Source organism: Etheostoma spectabile, chromosome 12 (assembly GCF_008692095.1).
Source record: "Etheostoma spectabile isolate EspeVRDwgs_2016 chromosome 12, UIUC_Espe_1.0, whole genome shotgun sequence".
NCBI classification, from domain to species: domain Eukaryota; kingdom Metazoa; phylum Chordata; class Actinopteri; order Perciformes; family Percidae; genus Etheostoma; species Etheostoma spectabile.
The window spans coordinates 5,803,246-5,826,370 of NC_045744.1; the positions used below are offsets into that span (position 1 = coordinate 5,803,246).

The 23,125-nt window shown below is 40.1% G+C and overlaps 1 protein-coding gene across 1 annotated transcript; it reads left to right on the plus strand.

Annotated features, from left to right (window-relative positions):
- Nucleotides 1-8,128: 8,128 nt before the first annotated feature.
- On the plus strand, nucleotides 8,129-22,974 carry LOC116698802 (cullin-3-B). The gene is made up of 16 exons (XM_032530995.1): nucleotides 8,129-8,424; nucleotides 10,823-11,020; nucleotides 11,463-11,576; nucleotides 13,220-13,380; nucleotides 15,359-15,473; nucleotides 15,566-15,794; nucleotides 15,936-16,081; nucleotides 18,593-18,769; nucleotides 18,885-19,055; nucleotides 20,361-20,468; nucleotides 20,765-20,889; nucleotides 20,992-21,113; nucleotides 21,216-21,346; nucleotides 21,518-21,704; nucleotides 22,095-22,240; nucleotides 22,450-22,974. The coding sequence occupies exons 1-16, from the start codon at nucleotides 8,365-8,367 to the stop codon at nucleotides 22,579-22,581; spliced, it is 2,322 nt and encodes a 773-aa protein (XP_032386886.1). The 5' UTR covers nucleotides 8,129-8,364; the 3' UTR covers nucleotides 22,582-22,974.
- Nucleotides 22,975-23,125: the final 151 nt, after the last annotated feature.

Genomic DNA, 23,125 nt, shown 5'->3' on the forward strand with positions numbered 1-23,125 from the left:
CCAACACAAATTGTATATTACCATTTCTAAAGAAACTTTAGTGTTTTAGTAAGTCTTTGGTCAACCCCTTCACTAATTGTTGAGATGGTTGTTGAGAGACCCGTTTCTTTTGCCTCTTGCATTTCTGACTCCAGCTTTCTCACCTCCATATATAGCGGAGTTCACTGGAAATCTTTGCAGCTCCTTAGAAATTCTTCGGACATAATTTATGTCAACAGTGAGCTCAGTAAAACGTCATCTCCTCCACATGCAATTAGATCACAAATAGAGGCTATTAAGTGACACAGAGAGAAGAGAAGTAGAATAAATGTATACACAAATGAGATATGAGATATTAAGATATTATCAATTACAGATATTGTACACTGCAAATAATTTAATTCACCTGCAACTCTGGTGTAATACACCCTCTGGGGTAAAAGAACAATGCTCATGTTTTATTAATAAAGGGATCTTTTGAAGTGGGGTTGTATGAGGTACTAATCCATAGTCAGTGTATTCCCTACAAATGATGGCTGTGACAGGCCCCCAGTTTGGAGAAGCAGGCAGGAGACGGACACAGAAGCCAAGCAATGTCCTGCTCTAGATGAGGTCAAAACACACTATAGCCATGTAAGAAAATCTGTTTAAGGGTATGCTATATATGGAATATTTTCACCCCTTTACCTTGGCATCAGACGGCCCTTTCCAACAGGGACCTTCATACTGGCCTTTAAGAGATACCTTCCTGAAGTGCTTTTGATGTAAGTGATGGGGGAACCCAATTCACAGTCCCCGTGAAAAATGGTGAGCCTTGAACTCAAACAAAATTGCAGACAGTATCTTATCTCATACAAATCAGTAATAAATTATTGCATTTCCCAGTGTCAAGTAACTATGCCTCATATGTAGGTAAAAGTTAAACCACCAGACATGCACTAGGTCGATGAAAACATTTTTGATACAGCACAATACTCTCCACTTAGTATCTTAGCAACCGTGAACTCACCATGGCACCTATTATAATTCTAAAACTAGCTAAGCTGAGTGCCAGACATAATTATATCTCTGCTCAACCAATCACACAAACTGAGCCATAAATAACAGACTGCTCCACTACACAGCACCAGCCTGTGCCGAAAAGTCAACAAACACTTTCTCCAGCGCGGCTCTTGCTCACAACTGTATTCGTCGTGCTCAGAGGAGGACAAACACACGGGGACGGAGAGAGAGGCCGATAGGTTTACAAGAGAGATAGAGGGAGTAGCGAGGAAAAGAAAAACATATGCAGCCTATGATTACGGAGTCATAATGAAGGCTGTTGGATGGGACTGTGGCTATGAGCTATGTCATTAAAGACAGAGAGGCTGTAAAACCTACAGGTCTCTATTCAAAACACTGGCATGCTGGAAGACATAGCACAGGATAGCATAGGACAAAGGCCTTTCAACCAGCTTCTTCAAAAGGCATTACAACATTTCACAGATATTACACCAATAATCTCAATAGCAGAAGCTTTCTTGTAAGTGGTAAGGGCTCCACTTTCAAACCTTATTACCCTGGGTGTTTCTGCCAGACAGCTACCGCAGTGCTCTGTGAAACAGCTTAGTCCCTGGGGCCTTATATTTAGATTTTACGACCAATCTTGAATTGTGACCTAAGATATTTTCAACGGGGTGATGTAAGTAGTCACCTCGACAGTGCACACGGACACTTCAATTACGTTTAGATCACATCACAAGGCTGGAAGTGGACACTGGTACATTTGTTCCCTTAAGGGATTTTAGAGTTGATCTAACCTCTTAGTGTCACATCATCATTGTTTTTTGTGGTGACAAGTCCCAATGACAAAATGGCTGCATGGACACAAAATGACCAAGCAATTTCTGAAAGATCAGTTAATGTCTCATTCTTTAGCTTTCTGCAAGTCTTCTCAAAACACTCTCAGTTTTTAAGGAATGTGATCTAATCAACAGAGATGCCAATGCCTCAAAAATATCACGTCACATATCACCTGAGTTATGTAAACAGGACAAGACAGAAGTACCAAAACACATCCTTGGCATGTATCACATAATAAAAGCAGATGTGTCCCACATTTCTCCTGCCCTCCTAAGCTATTTGTTTTATCTAGCGCCTCTCATACAGGGAGGGGTTACTTTCTAGACTTCAGTGTGACATAGTGAGTCATAATTATATTCTTGTTTGTGACATATAAGCTTACGTAGGTGCAGTTCTTGACTAGAATTAGGTCACATTGGCTTTTTTGTTTTGTTTTGTTTTGGCTTCTTATTTTATGGCATGAAAAGGGCAAGATTTAGAGCACAGTATTGGCCTTTAAACTGTTAGACTTGGCTTGGATTTTAAGATTTTCCTCATTATGATGTTATTATTATTAAATCGTTATGATGATATGCTCAGGATCTGCAGACAACAATTACAGTTGGTGAACCTAGAGTTAAGTAATTGATTGGTAACATCACCTTATCTGTCACAGTACCCTGATACCCTAAAAATATACTATTTTTGCAAACCTGAAGGACAAATGTATTTCTGTAGAGCTAAGGAGGCTGTGTGAGATGCTACAGGCAACACAGCCTGACCCCTCTCTCAGCTCACAGGACGTTTTCTTCAAGCCTCCCTATTGGGATTCTGGTAGCCTACATTCCCTGCTTCAAGGTCGGCAGCAGTGGCAAATTAAATTACTTGTCCTGTTTTGTGGTGTTGGCGCCGGGTCAAAAGCAACTTGGCTAAAATGATGAGTGCGGGATTCTGAAGGGAGCCACATTTGTCCTGAGCCTCTGGTGTCATGTTTGCGATAAAAAGAGCTGAAATCAAAAGCAGTGTATTAAATTCTGCTTCTGTAATCACTTGCAAAAAAAAAAAGAAAGTCGATTACCTCCACTTTCAATGCACCACTTTATACTGCTGTCCTTTGGGTTTACCCTGCTGCTGGATGATGTCAGGTGTTTCCACATAGAGCGAAGCTTGACTACATGAGGCCCAATTTCTTAAACTCACACTCCAGCACACGCCACCTGCCGGCCATCTTGGGTATGTTATGTGGCAGACAAAAGTAAAAGTCAAAAACATTTTTTTTTATAATTTTTTTTGTAATGCCATTGTTACTGGGGTTGAAAGTTATTACTTTGTGTGTGACCAAACAAGCCAGCACACACACCACACACACCACACACACACACACACACACACACCACACACACACACACATATATATATATATATATATGGATCACAGTTAATTTAACTTCACATAGACACCTTTCACTTAGCAGAGTCTTCATTTCCACAGCCGCAATACATGTCTGCCATGTGGGCTGTCAGCATCTTATGTTAGCTGTCTCTACAGCAGCATGCCTTTTATCTTGCAGTTAATAAGGGGGTTGTTATCAGCAGACAAACAGCTTACACAGCACGCTGTGGAATGGGAGGAACTCAGATTATGTAATGTGATGTCAAACATGACACAAGCAAACAGACAACTTGATATTACGCTACACACGGTCTGTTTGCAATGTCACCAAGTGACGTTATATGACAATTCAATTTGGGGTTCCCACCTCACTAAATATTAGATAAAGGTGTGTTTTATCTTTTCTGTAGGATGACGAAATGTGTATTCAGTAATTAGTACATCATTTGCCCACGATGTGCTCATCTCTACATTAAGAGTAACATGACCTCTGGACACATGCATTGGGATTGTAGCTGTCACACTTCCTGTACCAGAACAGCAGTTCACATGAGACCATTCTTGTAGTCCATATCAGGGAGAATGTTAACCTGATGAAAGGCTATGCAGAGTCTTTTTTAATCTGATATATAAGCAATGCTGTAAGTCATTTTCTATAACGTATTATTGTTACATGAACAATGACTAGGGTGAGAAAAATGCTTCACCTCCTAAGTATTCTAAAGAAGAAGAGAGACAAACATGAAGACTGAGTGGACAAGTGAAGTACTGCAGGCGTGGGTAGCATCATGCAAAATGCGTGGCCATCACCGGATACATACCGGATGCAGCAAAGTGTTTATTGGCATGTCTAGTCAACATATTCCCATAGTCTTGTCAGACTTTTACAACCCCACAGTAGTTGTTGAAGGTCTCTCGGTACTAAGTGTAAGCTGTGATGGTTGTGGTTTTCAGTTTTGTTATTTCCTGTTATATTTTGTCAAGTAATTTTGTGTGTTTAGCTTGCTTTGAGATACCCTGTTAGTTGTTCCCTGTTTCGTTTTCCTATAACCTATTTGTGTATGTTTGCGTGCTTTACTTCCTGCATTATTTTGTAGTCCTGTCTTTCATGTGTCTGTCTAGCTTTGTTTCCTGTTTGAGTCTGATTAGTCCCTAATATGATTTACCTGTTTGCTCCCTCCCTGCTCATTTTTGCCCCTGTATAAAATGTCCTGTGGTCTGTTCAGTCTTTTGTCAGGTCCTTGTCCTAGGTTCACTGTCTCTGCTTGTTCCCTGTTTACTTTTTTTGTATTGGCTCTCATTAAGCTGTTTTGGACTTATCTAAATTTGGTTTTCCAGTCTTGTTTGGTGTCTTGCTCAGCATCTAAACATAAGCCTGGATTTTAGTTTCTGATCAATTCTACACCTTCATCTGCTCCTGGTTGTGTTGTGCATTTGGGTCCAGAACTCTTCCTGCCTCAACACTTAAGTCAGTCATGACAAGATGTACACAAATATTTGGTCATAAGACAGATTCACTCCTGCAAAGTTGAAAACACTGATACTGACCATCAGGAACACCCACTGGTGATATATATAATTACATCCGAAGGTGCATTAAGTTGTCAGCAGTATATAAAACTACAAAGCCTCTTGGTTGAATTCAGACTGATGAGTGTGTGATACTATGCATCTGCCCAAAAGATCTGGCATAAAAAACTATTTGCATTATTATGATCTTTTGCATTTGTCAGTAAATGTACAATACTACCTTAAGAGCACATCGCCTCAGTGAATCAACTTTTTTTTTAAGTTGTTATGTGTCAATGACAAACATCCATAAGGCAATCTAAAGTGGATCTATGATAGGGAAGGTGTAATTATAGAAGTGTGATCAGAGTGTGTTCGGTGAACACTGACATCTATGTTAGTTGTTGTCAGAGTAGAGGTCCTACAGACTTAACAATTTCAACCAGAAGAGGTCAGTAAAACAATGCTTTTTCTGCTTGGTGTTAGGTTACTCTTTAAGCTTGATGCTAGGACTACTAGACACTAGAGAGCAGCAGAGCAGCACCAAACATACACTCCTACTGTCTCTCCTAAACAGTGCACATATGATGCCTGCATATGTTCTTACTATAAAGCCTCATACAGTAAATATTTTTAAGTACATACAAATAAACAAAATCACACAGCAGTTATTTGGTTATTCATTACACTCATTTTTACTGTGTTATGGGTTTAATTGTGTTTATAGTTTTAGATTTGTGTGACTGCAGAAAGCATCAGCCAAAAAAATGAGGATATTAGTGTGGAAACGGAGAGGTCTGTTTTGATATACTTCACATACTAAACCCATTTTGGGGCTTCTTTGTCCATTTTAGCCAAACTGAGGATAAAGGAGAAGCAGCTCACCCTTGACAGACTGTGAGACCAAAGACTATGCCTCTCCCAAGTTCCTATTGTGCCTTTACGTTGACAGAGTAGATGAATATTTAACAGGAGGAAGGAAAGTGGTAGGCATCAGATCACTAGGAAGAAAATAACTCTCTCCCTATTCCGTGAGTAGACTATCAGTGGTCTGATGACAGACTTAATTGCTGCTTTTGATGTGTGTTGGGGCTTCTACCCAAATAGCCAATGTGTAGACTGTGTGTTTGCAGGTCAGATGGGGTCAAGTCGTGTGTTGTATGCAGATACAGGCAGGGTGGAAATGTGTGCAATGGACAGCAAACAAAGGCTTATACAGGTGATCAGCGCCATGCAGACTGAAATCAGAAAGCTGGAGCTGGAGAACATGCGCCTGAGGAGGACAGCTGGAGCTAATCTCCGAAAGAATGCAACAGTTCCCATCATGACACCAGAATGTAGAGGTAGACTTCTTTTTTCTTCTAGACTTTCTTTTTATTAGCACTATGCAAGCTAAGACTGTAACATGTGAGTAGGCTGTGGTAATTATTTAACTTTGTGGCTTTACTGTACTCTAAGGTAGGTTTTGGGTTTAACATTCTGTTAGCCTAATATTCCCAGTTTGCTATAACATTATATCCTTAACCCTTGTGTTGTACTTGGGTCAAATTGACCCGTTTCAAAGTGTATTATATCTGAAATATGGATTTCTTTCAACCAAATTACCCCAAAATAACATGGATGATTCCATACAACATTCTTCAGGTAAAATTAATGATTACTTTTATAGTATTTATTGTGTGTTTTATTGAATCTTATAGCATTTGAATTCCTTTTTTTATTATGGTTTCAAAACAGTATCCGGACTAAACTTTGACATATACACATCTGAGATCCACTCAACATCCTCTGATCTTAACTATTAGTCAAAATAATTCATAATTTCTCCGTTTATAACTAACAACGTATGTTTAATTTAATATAAATAAGGTTTGTTGACCATGAATTCCAAGAATAAGTGTAAACCTATAAAACCAGCTCAGGTATTTTTTTTTTTTTTTTAAAGCACCAAAAGCATGGAAAAAGTGAGAAATAAATCAGAAAAAGGGACAAAAACATCAGAATTTGACCTGGAAGTAATAGTTAACGGGAAGACAACACAAGGGTTATGTGTCTTGCTTTTGTATGGACTCACCTATTTGCTGTAATTAAGGTTTTTCTTTATCTCATTCAGAGAGCGTCGTCATGACAGTGAGAAGATATTCCATCTTCCAGTCCATGGTCAATCATCGGAACTTGCTGTTGGGCAATTCTATAAGTGAGCGGTGGACTGGGAAACAGAAAAGATGAGAGTTAGCATGGTGTTGAACTGTAGGTTACCCGACACAGGCACAGAGAGTGGTGGTGTAACGTAGGTTCTATTAAAAAGTAGCCTACCAGCTCCTGGGCTAGTGGCCTGGTCTAAAACTCTAATTGTTTATTTGTCACCAAATAAAGTTTTGTTCTGCCATCGGTGCGGTTTTTTTTCAATGCAACTTTTAAGTAGAGCAGTTATTTTCTTCTTCGAGTTTTAACGATAGGCTACTCTGTTAATCTTAGTTTTTTAACTAATACAGTTAAAAAACCGAAGTAAAGCACAAAGTGCTGTTTTAAGCTAAATTGATATCAGCCTTAAAATAAATGCTAAACTGTTTATCTTTCTTAAATTTTATAAGTCAAATCATTTTGGAGTGAATTTAAATCAAGTGTCAGCAAACCATGCTACTTCTAACTCAGAACAACCAAAAACAACCAAACGGGAACGTTGGGTGAAGGTACGGCGCAACCGCAGGGGAACGTTACCGTTGGTTGGTTCTCTTAACGTTTAGAGAACGTTATACCCTGAAGGTAATGTTCCCTGAACGTTCGTTTTTGGTTTGGTTCGAACTAACCTTTAGAGAACCAAAAACGAACGTTCCCTAACGTTCTCTAAACGTTCTGTGTTAGTGGGGAACCAGCTCAGTTGGAGGCTGCGCAGTAGCGCTCAGCCATCACAGTAAAAGTGCTTCTAATGTCGGTTCATATCTTTAACCGTCTATGGCTTTAACAGAAGCTTGCATTCTTAATGTTCCACTACTGCCATCGTTTTATTTACCTCCTACAGTTCAATGTTTGAAATGTTCCTCCTGTTCTCAAAGCTGACCGAGGATGTTCTTCGCCTTGTCCACTTTTAGCACCTTTAACCACGTTGTGTACTCCTGCAACTTTTACCCCAAATCGTTTCATCATTCGTCCAACATGTCCTGTATCTCTGATAGGCTGTCCTGCAACTAACAAGCACGTGCTCTACAATATCTGGTACCTCACAATGATAACACAAACCACTTGGACGCTTCCCGGTTAACATATGTACTGTTAATGTTGCTGTGCCGCCAGTTATTTTGTCACTGTACAGTTACATTCATATCAAACGTAACAGCGTTAATGCCAACCGATGTGATATGAGTGAGCAGTCAACCTTAACATCAACCTGTGGAATGCACCTGACAGTATGGATTTTATTCTCGCGAGATTTTGGCGTTGCGCAGTGGAGTACAGCCGTCCGCCATCACTGCATACAAGCTAACATTAGCCAAAATCCACTGAGAAGAGAGCGAGTGACAACAACATAACAGACCGACCTAATTCCTGAAGGGGAGGTCGCTGAGTTTCCCTGCCGCTTTCTTTGCGTAGAAAACAAACTAGCAACTGCCTTTCATGTAGTCTTTAAGTCAACTTAGAAACGAAAGTCGTTCTAACTAATCATGTCCAACCCCAAAGGCAGCACCAAGAAGGACACCAAGATGAGGATACGAGCCTTTCCTGTAAGTATTTTCCGGCTCTGTGAGAACTGAGACGCTGAGTATGGGTCTCGAGTGCCGGGGCTGGGGATGACAGGTCTCAATGCTAGCAACTGCTTGCTAGCTAGCTGATCAACCGAGAAAAACATGTCATTGTCAGGTGAAAATTGCTATTAGCTGGACATATTACCCGAAGAACATTAACTAGCTATGTTATCAGTATCGTTTATTTAGCTAACGTTAGCTAGCTTCTTGGTTTAAAAATGTTATTGTCGTTGACATGAGCTAATGTTAGCATAAGAAAACTTCGTTAGTGACATTTAGCAAATGGTAGCTAACGTTAGCTAGCAAAGTTGCAGGCCTGAAAAGGTTAGCTAACTTAACGCTAGCCAAGTTGCAGTCAGTCAGCAAGTATTACGGTAACGGCAGGCTCTTTTGGCTGTTAAAGATGGCAATTACACATTATCATGTAATCTAGCTTGAGAGCTAACACAACTTCAGCCTAACGTGAGACTAACGTTACAGTAAACATGCCTACGGTAACTTGAGTGAGTAAGCTAACGTTAGTTCATGTTGTTGACGTCAACCTAGCAACCTACTAATACCACTGACCGCTGATCACTGGGCAGAATTACATTCACTCACTCAATTATTCAATGTTATGAGTGCAGTTATCATGTTGTGGGACATGTAATCGTGATTACCTTGCCTATCCCTTGCATATGAGAAACAGGTATCACCCTGAACCTTGTAATCTGACAGGGAACGCTGTTATAGTTTAACAACAGTGAACCAGCGGGGAATCCCTAACCCTTGGAACATCCTCCCATTCCTTGTTGAGGTTGCTACTGTAAAACACAGACCAATGTTTTTTCTTCTGTTAGATATCCAGGATTATGAGTGGGTGTCCTGCAGAATGAGTCAGTGAGCAGAGGAGTGATTGAACACACAGTATCCTTGCTCAAATGTTGAGTTTACAAGCAAGTGCAACACCAGTTTGACCATCACCAGTTAATCCCATTACAGCTCATGTATTTCCAGTAGCTATTGAGACGTACTGATCCTTAGCTTTTCCATTCTCCTAATGGTGTATATCTTTTTTTTCATAGAGGAGTTTACAAATGAAACAGCCCAAGTCCCCCCCTCCACAAAGGGACTTAACCACTCAACAGAACCAGTTCCACAATCGTCTCCCACAGCTTATGTATGTCCAGCCTTTACTTCCGTGGACCCAAAACGTGGACAATTGTCAACACACGTATAAATGCTCAGCACAGCTGACCAGCATGGCATTCCATGTCATAACACTGGCATTTATTAATGTCCATTGTCCCTTACCTAGTACTGAGCATTGCGACTCCCAACAAGTGGTAACAGAATGTGAGCTACACTCTGTAGCTAAAACAGAAGCTAACAACAGGGTAAGAAGGAAGCGACTCACCATGTGCAGAACAACAAAGAATTGGATTTTTTGAAAAAATTTATATACCTATTCTTTACAAACCCTAAAGTACAGTTATTGAACTGAAGATTACATAAATATCACACTTTAAGAGTAGAAGTTAAAGAATGGTGGATATCTTAAATTACATTCACAGAACACGTTATTAATTAATATATGGTAAGATACCTGGAAAGCCACTCCCATCCTACTCCGTCAGTTAGGCAGAAACAACAAAATATTGTGATTTTAAAAATTATAATTTCCTCCTTACTTTTATACTAAAATACTAGAAAGTTAAGTGTAGTTGGAGATGATTGTTTGGAGTTTAACAAAAAAGGTCTAAAGGTCTGACCACGTGAGGGCTAGCAACAGCTTAGCTGTGAGTATGATTGGCTGGATTTTTAAATGAGTTTTAAATGATATGTATATATTTTTATATGTATAGTTTATTTGTTGTGATTATCCAATGGACAGTAGAGTGTACATTGGCTGGCCAACCTGCCTGCCAAGCTTAACTAAACTAAATCCTTGCTCATCCCCAAGCAAAATTCCATAGACTCATTGTCCCCCATCCCCCTTGATGCGTCAAATGTATTATCGGTATGTATTGACGTTTTAATTATATTCAGGCAAAGTTAATTATATTCAGGAAAAGTTAGCCATAATTAAGAGTGTTCCGCTTTGAATGGCAGGTGCTGTCACAGGAAGTGAGCATAGACTGCAGGCTTCATTCAGCCCACCTCACCTCCATCCACACTCCACCTCTTTGCCCATTTTTGGGTTAGCCAACGTCTGTTACTGCTAAGATGGCGTGGACATAGCTTTCAAAAGCTACAATACTATTGGTTATCAACAATGTAGAGCATATACTGGATTAATCCTTGACACTACTTTTGTCATCTACTTATACCATGTACAAATAATGAAGAATAGACATTTTTCATGTAAACACACTTTAATCTTTTTGTCCCACCCTAGATGACAATGGATGAGAAGTATGTGAACAACATTTGGGACCTTCTAAAGAATGCCATCCAGGAGATCCAGAGGAAGAATAACAGTGGGTTAAGCTTTGAGGAGCTGTACAGGAATGCCTACACCATGGTGCTCCACAAGCATGGGGAAAAGCTTTACACAGGCCTGAGGGAGGTCGTCACAGAGCACCTCATCAACAAAGTAAACATTTTCCTTGCTAATGCTGCTCTTTTTATGAAAATCAATTACAGAAAAGAGATGAGGAAGCATTGAAATGTGAGATAATCGGTGACAATTAATTGCTTTTGTCTTTGTTTCAAGTTTCCATTTATTTTTGGGCTACTGTCACTTATAAATTAAAAATTGAAACTTTCAATAGCAAAGAACATACTTGAGCGATGTTTGATTATATTAACAACAACATAAACAAGCATATACACCTGTCTTTTACCAAGTTTAAATGGACTTCATGGACTGTGAATGGACTTTGTATACTAAATTTCTAGACCGCTATCAGGTCCAGATGTTGTAAACTCCCCTCTCCCCTTTAAATTATTTGTGTCCTTTATGACCTGATGTTTATCAGTCTCATCAGAAATAACTTGATGTGACCTCAATTTTGTCAATCTGTTTTTATTTTCAGGTACGGGAAGATGTCTTAAACTCTCTAAATAATAATTTTCTGCAAACACTGAATCAGGCCTGGAATGACCATCAGACTGCCATGGTTATGATCAGAGACATCCTCATGTACATGGTAAGTAGGATGTTGTACTCTATTGTCATACTCATTTTGTATGAATCATTCTGTAGTTGTAGATTAATAACTGGAAAAAGGTCTTTAACATTGCACAATGCTGTGGTGGCGGTTACTTTGCTTTTGTTTCGTCAATGGGACCATAATTATAATGTCTGTCCTATGGGTTATGTTGCCTCTGCAAGGCGATCTTGGTGCTTGTTCCCTGTCATGAGTCATTTGTGCTTTTGAAAAAAAAGCCTTTTGTTTCAAACTGTGACTAACCTACATCCTATTCTGGACTTTGTAAGTTGCTGTTTTGTTGTGGTCCTAACATTGAGCCTCTGTTGCTGTATTTATTTATTATTTATTTGTTGTGTTGGAAAACTGGCAGGACTAGTCGATTCACTTTAGCAGCAAGTCCAAAATGTTTGTGGGTGTGTGTGTGAGTAAGTGAACCCTCGAGATAGGCACAAGTGTAGGCAAAACAATTGCAAAGTAGAGTACAGAGACTACACAGCTCTCCTGGGGTTCTTTTGTTCTGCATTCTCCTTTTTCCTATGCTGTTCTTACCCTGGGCAGTTGGCTTTCTGGTGTTTAACTACAACAGACTCACTACATATATGCAATGAGAGCAGACTGCTGACCTCTAGAGGAGAGCCAGACAGATGTAGCAAGTGTGACTTTGCTGTTCTCACCCAGTGTATTTATCTTTTTGGAAGCCACAGCCTTTCTTTAGGCCCTGGAGACATTATTTATTTGTCTAGGAGATGTAGGGCGATGTAAGTTTTAATACGGAGCATGCATTAACATTTTACCTGTTACCTGCCATATATCATTTTTAATTTATAGCATTTATGTAGAATATAATCTAAGAAATGTTATTTCATTCACTATTCAAATGAAGAAGAAAAAAAGAGGCATCAAAACTAAACCCTATAAGCTCATAAAACATGCTTCTGGAAATTGACAGGACTAAACTTTATTTTTTTTACACAACAGCCATGCAATTCACTTTATGATGCCATAAAATATCCTGGTAGTCTTGTAGAAACCACGTCTAATTCTGCACTGGCTTGTATTTGTCATTCTAGACATTTGTTATGTCAAATCTTTATACTGTGATGCATTGTATATATTTTTATCACTGACATCCCCCTTGAATATTTATGCTTTCTGGAAGGGGCTTACGTTCTTAACTATGTTTTCTAAGAATAATTCAGACACGTACCAGTCATGTCTTCAGGTCCAAGGAACACACTGTTCAGTATGAAAATAGTTTCGCTTCACGACAGTGTGCGGTCTGTTTCTGGTCTGATGTTGTGATGTTGTAATGAACTTATAAAAACTTTGCATCCTGTCAGTAGGATTGTGTGGTGTATAATGAAAGGTTTGCTGGCTTATCCAGCACCAGTTAAAGGTACTTTGCACCACATTGGGTCACAGTGGATGTAGTTTTGTTAACACCGGTCAGCATACAAAATACTTAAAATACATACTTGTGAAGTGGGAGTGGGGGAATACATCTCATTTAAAATGTCTACGCTATAGAGTAGTTACCGTGCTTTTAAATTAATGTAATTGAGTCAGTTTGTGCCATAGTACTTCTTACATACATACAGTAATCAATGTCTTTTTTCACCTCATTCTCTCTCATCTTGCAGGACCGGGTCTATGTTCAACAAAACAATGTGGAGAATGTGTACAACCTTGGCCTCATCATATTCAGAGACCAGGTGGTGCGCTACGGCTGCATTCGAGACCATCTACGACAGACGTTACTGGATATGATTGCTCGTGAGAGGAAGGGAGAGGTTGTAGACAGGTATGCAGGATTAGTACTTCACTGCTTGATTTGTAGGATTACTGTAACTGTAGGCCTCCTCCAGGGTGCCCCATATTTTGGTTTACTTCGAAAATTTGGTGACATGCAGCAAACTAGATATTTGTTCTTATGTATCAACTTCAGGCACAAAAGTATTAACTTTTTGTTGCTGTTCTGTGTTGCAATGCATTTTTATTTTTAATAATTGCTAATATGCAGGGCTTGACATTAAGGCTTGTCCGGGGCACGTGGATTTTTTGTAGGGCAAGTGGGAGAGAAATTTACTTGCCCCTCTGGACAAGTTAAAACTCAACTCATTTAATTTTACGAGCCAAATGCATCACAAACGCTACTACTTTCTTTTGTGAGTTTTAAACTGTATTAAAGACTGTATAAAGTAGGTTTTAAAGCACTCCCAAGCGCTGCAATGCCTTCTCTTCGTCGAGGCCTCTATGTGTACAGGCTTGTGGTGATGCGCAATGTGCTATAGGTGCCAAAAAAATAATCTGTTTGGTTAAAATTATCGCATAAATGTCCTTAGTTTTCATCTTTTGTCAATGTGTTTCATAGAGCAAATAACGTTATATCTTTCCAACTGTGACATTTCCCGTATACGTTTATAGTTTCTGACTGGGAACCCAGAAATTCCGACATTCCATGTAAAATTGAACACAACAAACAGTTCGTGCCCCTCGCCTGGCCTCATGGCGGTACCGAAAATCTGAAGAAAGCGGCAGAGTCCTGTTTGATTAGGACTGTGTCAGATAAAAGCAAGTGCCTTGCAGTGGAAGGTTGTAAAATATATGGACAGTTTATTAAAGGGAAACATCCAACAAATTTGAAAGTAGCCTACATTTGAGAAACAAACACAAGGAGGCTAACCTAGCTTACCTTAACAAGATAAAGGAACATGACAAGCCTCTTTCCCCAAAACAGAAGCTAACCCCGATAACGTTAGTCATGCATGTATGGATTCGTAGGGCCAGCAGCATGACGGAGAAGGCAGCAGGACAGAGCACACTACAGGCGTGCTCTCACCAGCGACCCGGTAGCTGGTTAGGAAATACGCAGGAACACCAAAGTGGGAGGGAACGTGGTTTAATATGTGGATTAATACTGGGATGTTGTACAACTGGGATGAGTTGATTGACTTCAAAGGTCACCACTTTACTCAAACCAAAGTTCAAAACACCTGTTGATGTCTGTCTTCTTTAGTCTGTTTAGGTTTTTCTCCTGGAACATGTCACTTACACATTCTGCACTCACTGCTGCGTCTTGTGTTGACTGTTTACATATCTGTGCTCATCATGATATGTACATTGGTTGTACTGGTGCTATTGTTGAATACATATTTCTAAAATTGTAGGGCGGCTGTGGCTCAGTGGTAGAGCGGTTGCCTGCCAATCGGAAGGTTGGTGGTTTGATCTCCGCCCCTGCAGTCATTGTCGAAGTGTCCTTGGGCAAGACACTGAACACCGAGTTGCCCCCGGTGCCGCGCATCGGAGTGTGAATGTTTATCTGATGAGCAGGTGGCACCTTGTACGGCAGCCCCGGCCACAGTGTATGAATGTGTGTGAATGGTGAATGTTTCCTGTAGATGTAAAAGCGCTTTGAGCAGTTGTTAAGACTGGAAAAGCGCTATATAAATAAAGCACATTTACATTTATGATGTTTTTACTTTTTCTGACCTTTTATAATCGCCCGAATCTGGAGATACTTTTTTCTTTTTGATAGGGAAATCTATTCTTGGGACACGTTTGTTTTTACTGTTCCAACTGAATTGTGTTAATGTTGATAGTGTTTGGATGCTTTCAATGGTTTGTTCAAATTCTGCATTAGCAAAACTCAAAAAAGATTTCTCATTTTATAAATCTCTACCCGCACAAGTGACTTTTGTCCAAAGGACAAGTGCCTCAAAAGGTTAATATCAAGCCCTGATATGAAAGTCTCACCCTGGTGTTTTTGTCATCCATTGCAGGGGTGCCATCAGAAACGCCTGCCAGATGCTGATGATTCTTGGCCTGGATGGCAGGTCTGTATATGAGGAAGACTTTGAGGGTCCTTTCTTAGATATGTCAGCGGAATTCTTCCAAGTAAGTCATTGGTAGGTTCTTGGTGTCTTATGTTTTTGTAGCCACTGAAAATCCTTTTTAATAAAACAAATGCACAATATATGCTCTTTCAGATGGAGAGCCAAAAGTTCCTAGCAGAAAACAGTGCCAGTGTCTACATTAAGAAGGTAGAGGCCAGAATCAATGAAGAGATAGAGCGAGTTATGCATTGCCTGGACAAGACTACAGAGGAGCCCATTGTCAAAGTGGTGGAAAGGGAGCTAATTTCTAAACACATGAAGACTATTGTGGAGATGGAAAACTCTGGCCTGGTTCATATGCTCAAGAACGGCAAGACAGAAGGTAAAAGCAATGCCAAATTCAACGAAAGAATTGCATTTTTATTTCAAAATTAAGAATTGCAAAGTAGTCTTTTTTTTCAGCCTTTCGGCAACAGTCTCTGTTTGTTTCTCATAATTTTCCCCGACCCTGTCTCCCTCTCAGACTTGGCATGCATGTATAAGCTGTTTAGTCGTGTGCCAAATGGCCTGAAAACGATGTGCGAGTGTATGAGCTCTTACTTGAGGGAGCAAGGCAAAGCTCTGGTGTCAGAAGAGGGAGAGGGCAAGAACCCTGTCGACTATATCCAGGTATGCTGGTTGAACAACACAACTTTATACGTTACTTGAATGTGGGTGGTTCCTTTGTATTTCTGTGCAGGTGCGTGGGTGTTCAGTGTGAATGTGTATCTATATGTCAGACACACAGGAACTGGTTAACAGAAACTGATCATCTTGAAGTGCTTAATGTAAAACGTTTAGCATGAGTTCTTAAAACGGCAATAGAAATGATCAGCTATGGCCATAAAACTGCAAATTTAATTTAAAACAAAGAAATAAAAAGAACTATTTAAACAAGAAATCAATTAAAAGACATCAAATCAATCTGTTTGTAAAGACCTACAAAAACAAAACTTAAAATAGTAAAAGTGCTTGTAGTTCTTTCGATGACCACCCTCACAATAGCAACATGCGTGTCAGGATTGCACTTCACTGGAATCGTACCTTGTAGGATTTCATGGGACACATTTGATTGATTGATTAATGGGTTGATGGGAGTGTTTACAATTTATGTCCCAAGGTCAACTGCACTGTGACATCATTAGGGACCGAGCAACGACGACCGTCTATTGAAACTGAAGGAACTAGTATTATATTATTGTTATAAGTATTCAACGCCATAACAATTCTTAACGATTGTGACCATCTTTCACATTTTGTCAGATATTGAATTGCTGTTATCCATGTTTGCCAAAAATACACCTAATATCTTTGATTAAATTGTTTCAGTCTTCACTACATGTAGGGACAAGGACTACACATTAGCCTGTGACTAGAAGTCCCATATACATTGCATCAGTTTCACTTTAGGTGTAACAATGCCTACATCAGGGCCTGAAGTTAACACCCGACCACCCGCCAAATGCAGTAGAATTTTGCAGTTGGCGAGTAACACTGTCTATCAATCTACCTGCCACATTGGCAGACGCGTAACTATCGGTAAGCAGGGTACGCAGTTGCTTACGGTGCCGGACCAATCAGGGGCCCGCATCACTGAAAGATGTTGATTGACAGCCGGGGCCCTCCTATCGCATTTTCATTACTCTTGACAATCCCAGCAGTCCCACGTGCAGCCAAAGCGAGAGTGAGAACAGATCAAATTACTTTTCGTGTTTCTGATATGAAGACGAGACGTGTGTGTGACTCAAACATCTCACCAACTACACGTACAGCGAAAGATCATGCAAAACATTTCAGACCATCCTGCCAACCTGTATACATTTTAACGTAACTTTTTTTCACTATAAAGCCGCTGAAAGTTGCTGCTGTTTCAATCCTGTCGGCTCGCTACAGCGTGCGGGGCTGCTGCTTCGTTCCCCCCGCGACTGACGCACGCGCACACATAAACACACAATCACACGCGGTGGATGCAGGAAAAAGCGCAGATGAGATGTACAGGATGACCTATATTGAGAACAGCTACATTATTGTAGGTGCAATGATAACTTTAAGTCCAATAAGTACTTTATCAAACCGTATGAATGTTTCCCAGCCCAAGATAGGAAATTATGACTTTTATGCTGTATAATCAAGGCACCCCCCCTAACTCATTAGCTGTTAGTGGGTGCAGTAAACATTCCCATGGTTACGTTTAGGTAATGAAGTACTTATCCAAGTCCAACTTGGATGGTTTAGACATTATGGCTAGTAATCAATATCTGGATTCTGAAAATGGGATTTTTACTTCTGGAACCACTCTGTGGAGCTCTGTTGCCCTGCTTGCTGTGACGTGAATGTTACACAGCCAGGCAGTGACGCAGTTCGAAAACGTGCGCAAATTAGAGCTTTTCTTATCATATCCACACAATGTTACAACAATTGAAGGAGTTTTGAAACGTTTTTTTTGGTTTAGCTTTCTTAAAAGTTGTTCCATGTGTGAACTCCCATCACTTGCGAAGGCAGCCATGTTGGCTAGATTTTTCTGGTAATGTCGTGACGTAAATGACCTAAGATGCTGCGTTGCTCTAACACTCGGTTGTCGAGTGAGCTAGAGAATGCATGAAAAAGGGGAGCCCTATACGAAGCACTGAATCAAAATAAAACCGTATTTTTGAATTTCTTCACGGCGGTTATGTTCTAAAGCACAAATAACTGCACCCACACATCCACAGGATTGCCAGATGAATGAGTGACTGCAGAGCTTCATCCTGTATGTTTCTGGTAACTTTTCCTCCGGTATAGGGGCTTAAGGCTCTTTTGTTGATGCCCAAAAAATTCTCACACACTGAAAGATGAGAGAAAATACAGTGCTCTGAAGATACATACACCACCATGCACATCTAGTTGGTCACAAGTGATGATTGAGAGGGATTACTTTTCTACTAGTCTCTGTTGTTTTTTTAGGATGACACTGCATATTATTCCTTAAAGAAAACCTATTAGTTTATTGTTGGGTTTACTTAATAGCCTGTTTTAATTGCTGTACCCATTATGCTTTTGCCCATGATGTACTGCTTGTTACTACAGTGTCATTTAAATTGTGATTAGGAGAGAAATGTGTTTATAGATTATATCACCTCTTTGTAATTGCCTCCTCAACAGGGCCTGCTAGACCTCAAGACACGATTTGATCGTTTCCTCCTCGAGTCTTTCAACAATGATAGACTCTTCAAACAGACCATAGCAGGAGACTTTGAGTATTTCCTCAACCTCAACTCCCGCTCACCAGAGTACCTATCACTCTTTATAGATGACAAGCTCAAGAAGGGTGTCAAAGGGGTATCTTCTAATTTTCTTTCAATGCAAAGCAAATATATTTTATAATATATTTTTATGCTCAGCAAGAATATAATTTATGTGCTTTATTTCTTTTCTCCCTGCCTTGTTTAACCAGTTGACAGAACAGGAGGTGGAGTCGATCCTGGACAAGGCCATGGTGTTGTTTCGTTTCATGCAGGAGAAGGATGTGTTTGAAAGGTACTACAAGCAGCATCTGGGCCGCAGGCTGCTCAGCAACAAGAGTGTTTCAGATGACTCGGAGAAGAACATGATCTCTAAGCTCAAGGTAAAAAAAAAGAAGTAGTGAATGTTTAGACTGTAGATGTTTGTGCGTATCCCTTGTGCTGTTCCCCATTACTTACTGCCATTGCCATTCATCCAGGTGACTCTTCTTGCTTCATGATGAATGTGGCTGAGACAGTTCAACACCAGTACAAAAGCTACAACACAAACCAAAAAGCCACAACACAAATACATAAGCGACAACACAAACACAAAATCTACAACATAAACAAAAAGCCGCAACACAAATACTTAAGCGACAACACAAACACATAAGCAACAACATAAGCGAGTGTGTTGTTGACAAACTGAGCCCGAGGGGGAAAGTTCTTGTATGTTTGAGAAGTAAGTGAAGCATGGTACGCTACGTGATTGTCACAAATAAGCATATATATACTCTACTATATATGAAGCTAGTGCCCAGCGTCTTTTAACATGCGAGTGCTACGTTTAAAGTCTATAGTTTCACAATTAGTGAAGCTGTTTAAATCACACAAATGTTATATCCCACCGTTATGTGCATGTAACTTGTTAACCTTATCTATCTGGTTATTGATCAGCTTCCAGCAGCACATTCCCTCGATACGTTTGGTTTGGAAAGTGTGTGTGTGTGTTTTTTTGCTTGTGTGTGTGGTTATGGTTCCGGTAAACAGATGTTTAAAGTGAATGCTGATTGCGTTACCTTCAATATGCTGCCTATTACAGTGTTAGGGGCTTAATATGTCATACATACACAGTCTATGTTCACGGTTATACACGGTCGGTCAGAATGAAATAAATCCAAATTTTAACCATGACCTTGCATTGTGCTTACTACTGGGAAATAAAATAAGTAAATAAATAAAATTCAGACTGTGGACTGAATATTTACACTGTATTTAAAGCCATTTAAAAGGGTTTGTTCATAGACTGTATATTACCATTTGTCTATGGACTGTTTACCACAGTCTATGGTTTTGTTGCATGTCCTCAGTCTTACACCATTCTACACCAGTCTACCATGTTTCACTTAATTCTCAAACATACAAGAACTTTCCTCCAGCTTGTTGTTTGTCAACAACACGCCCACTTCCGTTGTTGCTTATGTATTTGTGTTGTGGGTTTAGTATTTTTGTTGAACCGTCTCTGCCACCGTGCTGATGGGATAACGTTTCACTGGAATTTGACCTTGTACGATTTCATGTGACAAATCCAATCGATTGATTGCTTAATTGTTATTTCTTCTTCTCTGCTCATGTTGCCCTGTCGTCACCCTGTCTAACTCCTAGTCAGCAGTTTCAACTCACTATTTCGTCTTTCTCCTTTGCAGACAGAATGTGGCTGTCAGTTCACCTCGAAACTGGAAGGGATGTTTAGAGACATGAGCATCTCCAACACTACCATGGACGAGTTCAGGCAACACATACAAACCACGTCGGTAAGGCAGTCACACGGCTTTTCAGAGAAACAAAACGCTGTCTTCCGTCACACAAACGCTCAGCCGTCTCTTCCAAAAGCCTTGCGCACACCACAGCAGCTTTGTTGGATTGACGGCAAAGCTTCAGTCAACTGATTCATAACGTTAGACCCGGGCCGTAGGCCCCACTCTTGGTCCATTTAGACCGATCCATGGGTCCGTGTGTCAATGTAGTTGTATCTGTGATCTCTGCACCCCTAATAAAAATGTATATTAAAAGAAAATGTTATTTAAAAAAAAAAATGCTTCTCTTTCAGGCATCTCTAAGTGGTGTGGACCTCACAGTAAGAGTCCTCACTACTGGTTACTGGCCTACACAGTCGGCAACCCCCAAATGCACCATCCCTCCTTCTCCCAGACACGCCTTTGAAGTCTTTAGAAGGTAATGCTCTTTAATTCGCTCAGATGTTTTACTATACACAGGGAGGCTCAATGTGGCTCTGTGTGGTTTCTAAAGAACATGGTCCTGGCTTTTATTCTACAGGTTTTACCTCGCTAAGCACAGTGGTAGACAGCTCACACTGCAACACCATATGGGCGGGGCAGACCTAAACGCAACTTTCTATGGAACTATTAAAAAGGTAGACTCAGAATGCCATTTGCCTTGTTTATCAGAAACCACATACTTCAAGATACAATGTTGCTGTTTAGTATCATTTTTAAGTTTGGAGTTTCAATTCACCTTACCTTCTACTTACTCTGCAGGAGATGGTTCAGAGGTGGGTGTGGGAGGGGCTCAGGTGACAGGCTCTAACACCCGGAAGCATATACTGCAGGTCTCCACCTTCCAGATGACCATCCTCATGCTCTTCAATAACAGAGAAAAGTGCACTTTCGAGGTTAGGACACAGTGAAGCACCTTTTTAAATTGCTATCGTAATCTCACTCTTCCATTTGATCTTTTTGTCCGTGATAGCTATTTTGATTACTATATGACTTGCATGCATCCTTCTGAGGACAGAATTTGACAATATGTAAAACCTAGTCGCCTATTCTGTCCCCATCTAAAGGAGATTCAACAGGAGACGGATATTCCTGAGCGGGAGTTAGTGCGAGCGTTGCAGTCTTTGGCCTGCGGAAAGCCGACACAGAGAGTTCTCACCAAGGAGCCAAAGTCTAAGGAGATTGAGAGCGGCCATGTGTTTACAGTTAACGATCAGTTTACCTCCAAACTGCACAGAGTCAAAATACAGACAGGTGGGCAAAGGTTTTGTATAATGCATCAAACCCGTCACTACAAAAAGAAGTCTCACCTCACTTCTGGGCCATTTTCTATCAAAAACTGTAGGCTGTATTTTCAATCAGAAGGTTTCATTTCTGGAAATCAGAAACATGATACCATGGCCTTGTTTCTACAGATGATGGGTCATTACTACTGTCGTTATGTTATTTCACTAGCATTCAATAACATCAGTTTCAGTACCTTGTGGACAGCAGTAGATGTGTCTTTAGCTCAGAATATGAACTGGATCCCCAGCATCATGTTGGGACTCCTTCTTTCTGCTGATTACCACTAAAACTGCACCTTGACAAGTTTTCTGCATTTTCTCCTCAAACTCATCTTGTCCCTGTATCCTACTTTCCCAGTTGCTGCTAAACAAGGTGAATCAGACCCTGAAAGGAAGGAGACGCGGCAGAAAGTGGATGATGACCGGAAGCATGAGATTGAGGCAGCCATTGTCCGAATCATGAAGTCGAGGAAGAAGATGCAGCACAATGTCTTGGTGGCGGAGGTAAGGAACTCCACCAGAATACAAATGTTGGTCTTTTAATGGACAGCATTTTGAATCCAGTAATTATCCATCTTCTTCAATTCTTGATCCCAACATTTTCTAAATATTTTTATCGTGACACCATGTCCTGCAGAGAAACGTAATTTAAAATGCTAATTTTATGTTGATAATGTGCCTTCTTCTAACATTTTGCAACTTTGTGTCTTCAGGTAACTCAGCAGCTCCGAGCACGTTTTCTTCCAAGCCCTGTTGTTATTAAAAAGCGTATAGAAGGACTAATAGAAAGAGAATACTTGGCAAGGACGCCAGAAGATCGCAAAGTGTACACCTACGTTGCATAGAAGATGAACTGTGGATGAGAGGAGGAAAGAGACTGGACGGGGGGGAATGGGATTTGTTGTTTTCTTTGGACTGTTGTTACGCATGGACTGGAAGTTTCTTTTAAAGACAAATGCTGGGAACCTGATTCATCCTCCCTTACAAAAACACAGTAAACAAATGGGGCAATACAATGTCAGCACAGGAAAAAAAAAATCCATCAAAACTTGTAGATGATTTTTAAATCGGGCCCAGTCTTCCTATTCCCTGTGAGTTTAAACATGGATGGATCCAGCTTCAAGCTTTTCACTGTTTTACCCTTGTAGAGATCAAACTTGCAAAGAATCCCTTGGGAAAATGTGAATGCACCACATTATTTTTGTTTCAATACTGTATAAAAAAATAATAAAATTATTGAAAACAACAATTGTGGATTGTTACAAAATAAAAATAATGAGTATTGATGCTCTGTAGTATTTCACAGAAATGTTCTGCTACATTTGATTTTTTTACATACATATCCCCATTGTGATTTTTACGTTGCAGTAACTACAAAAACATCAGTTC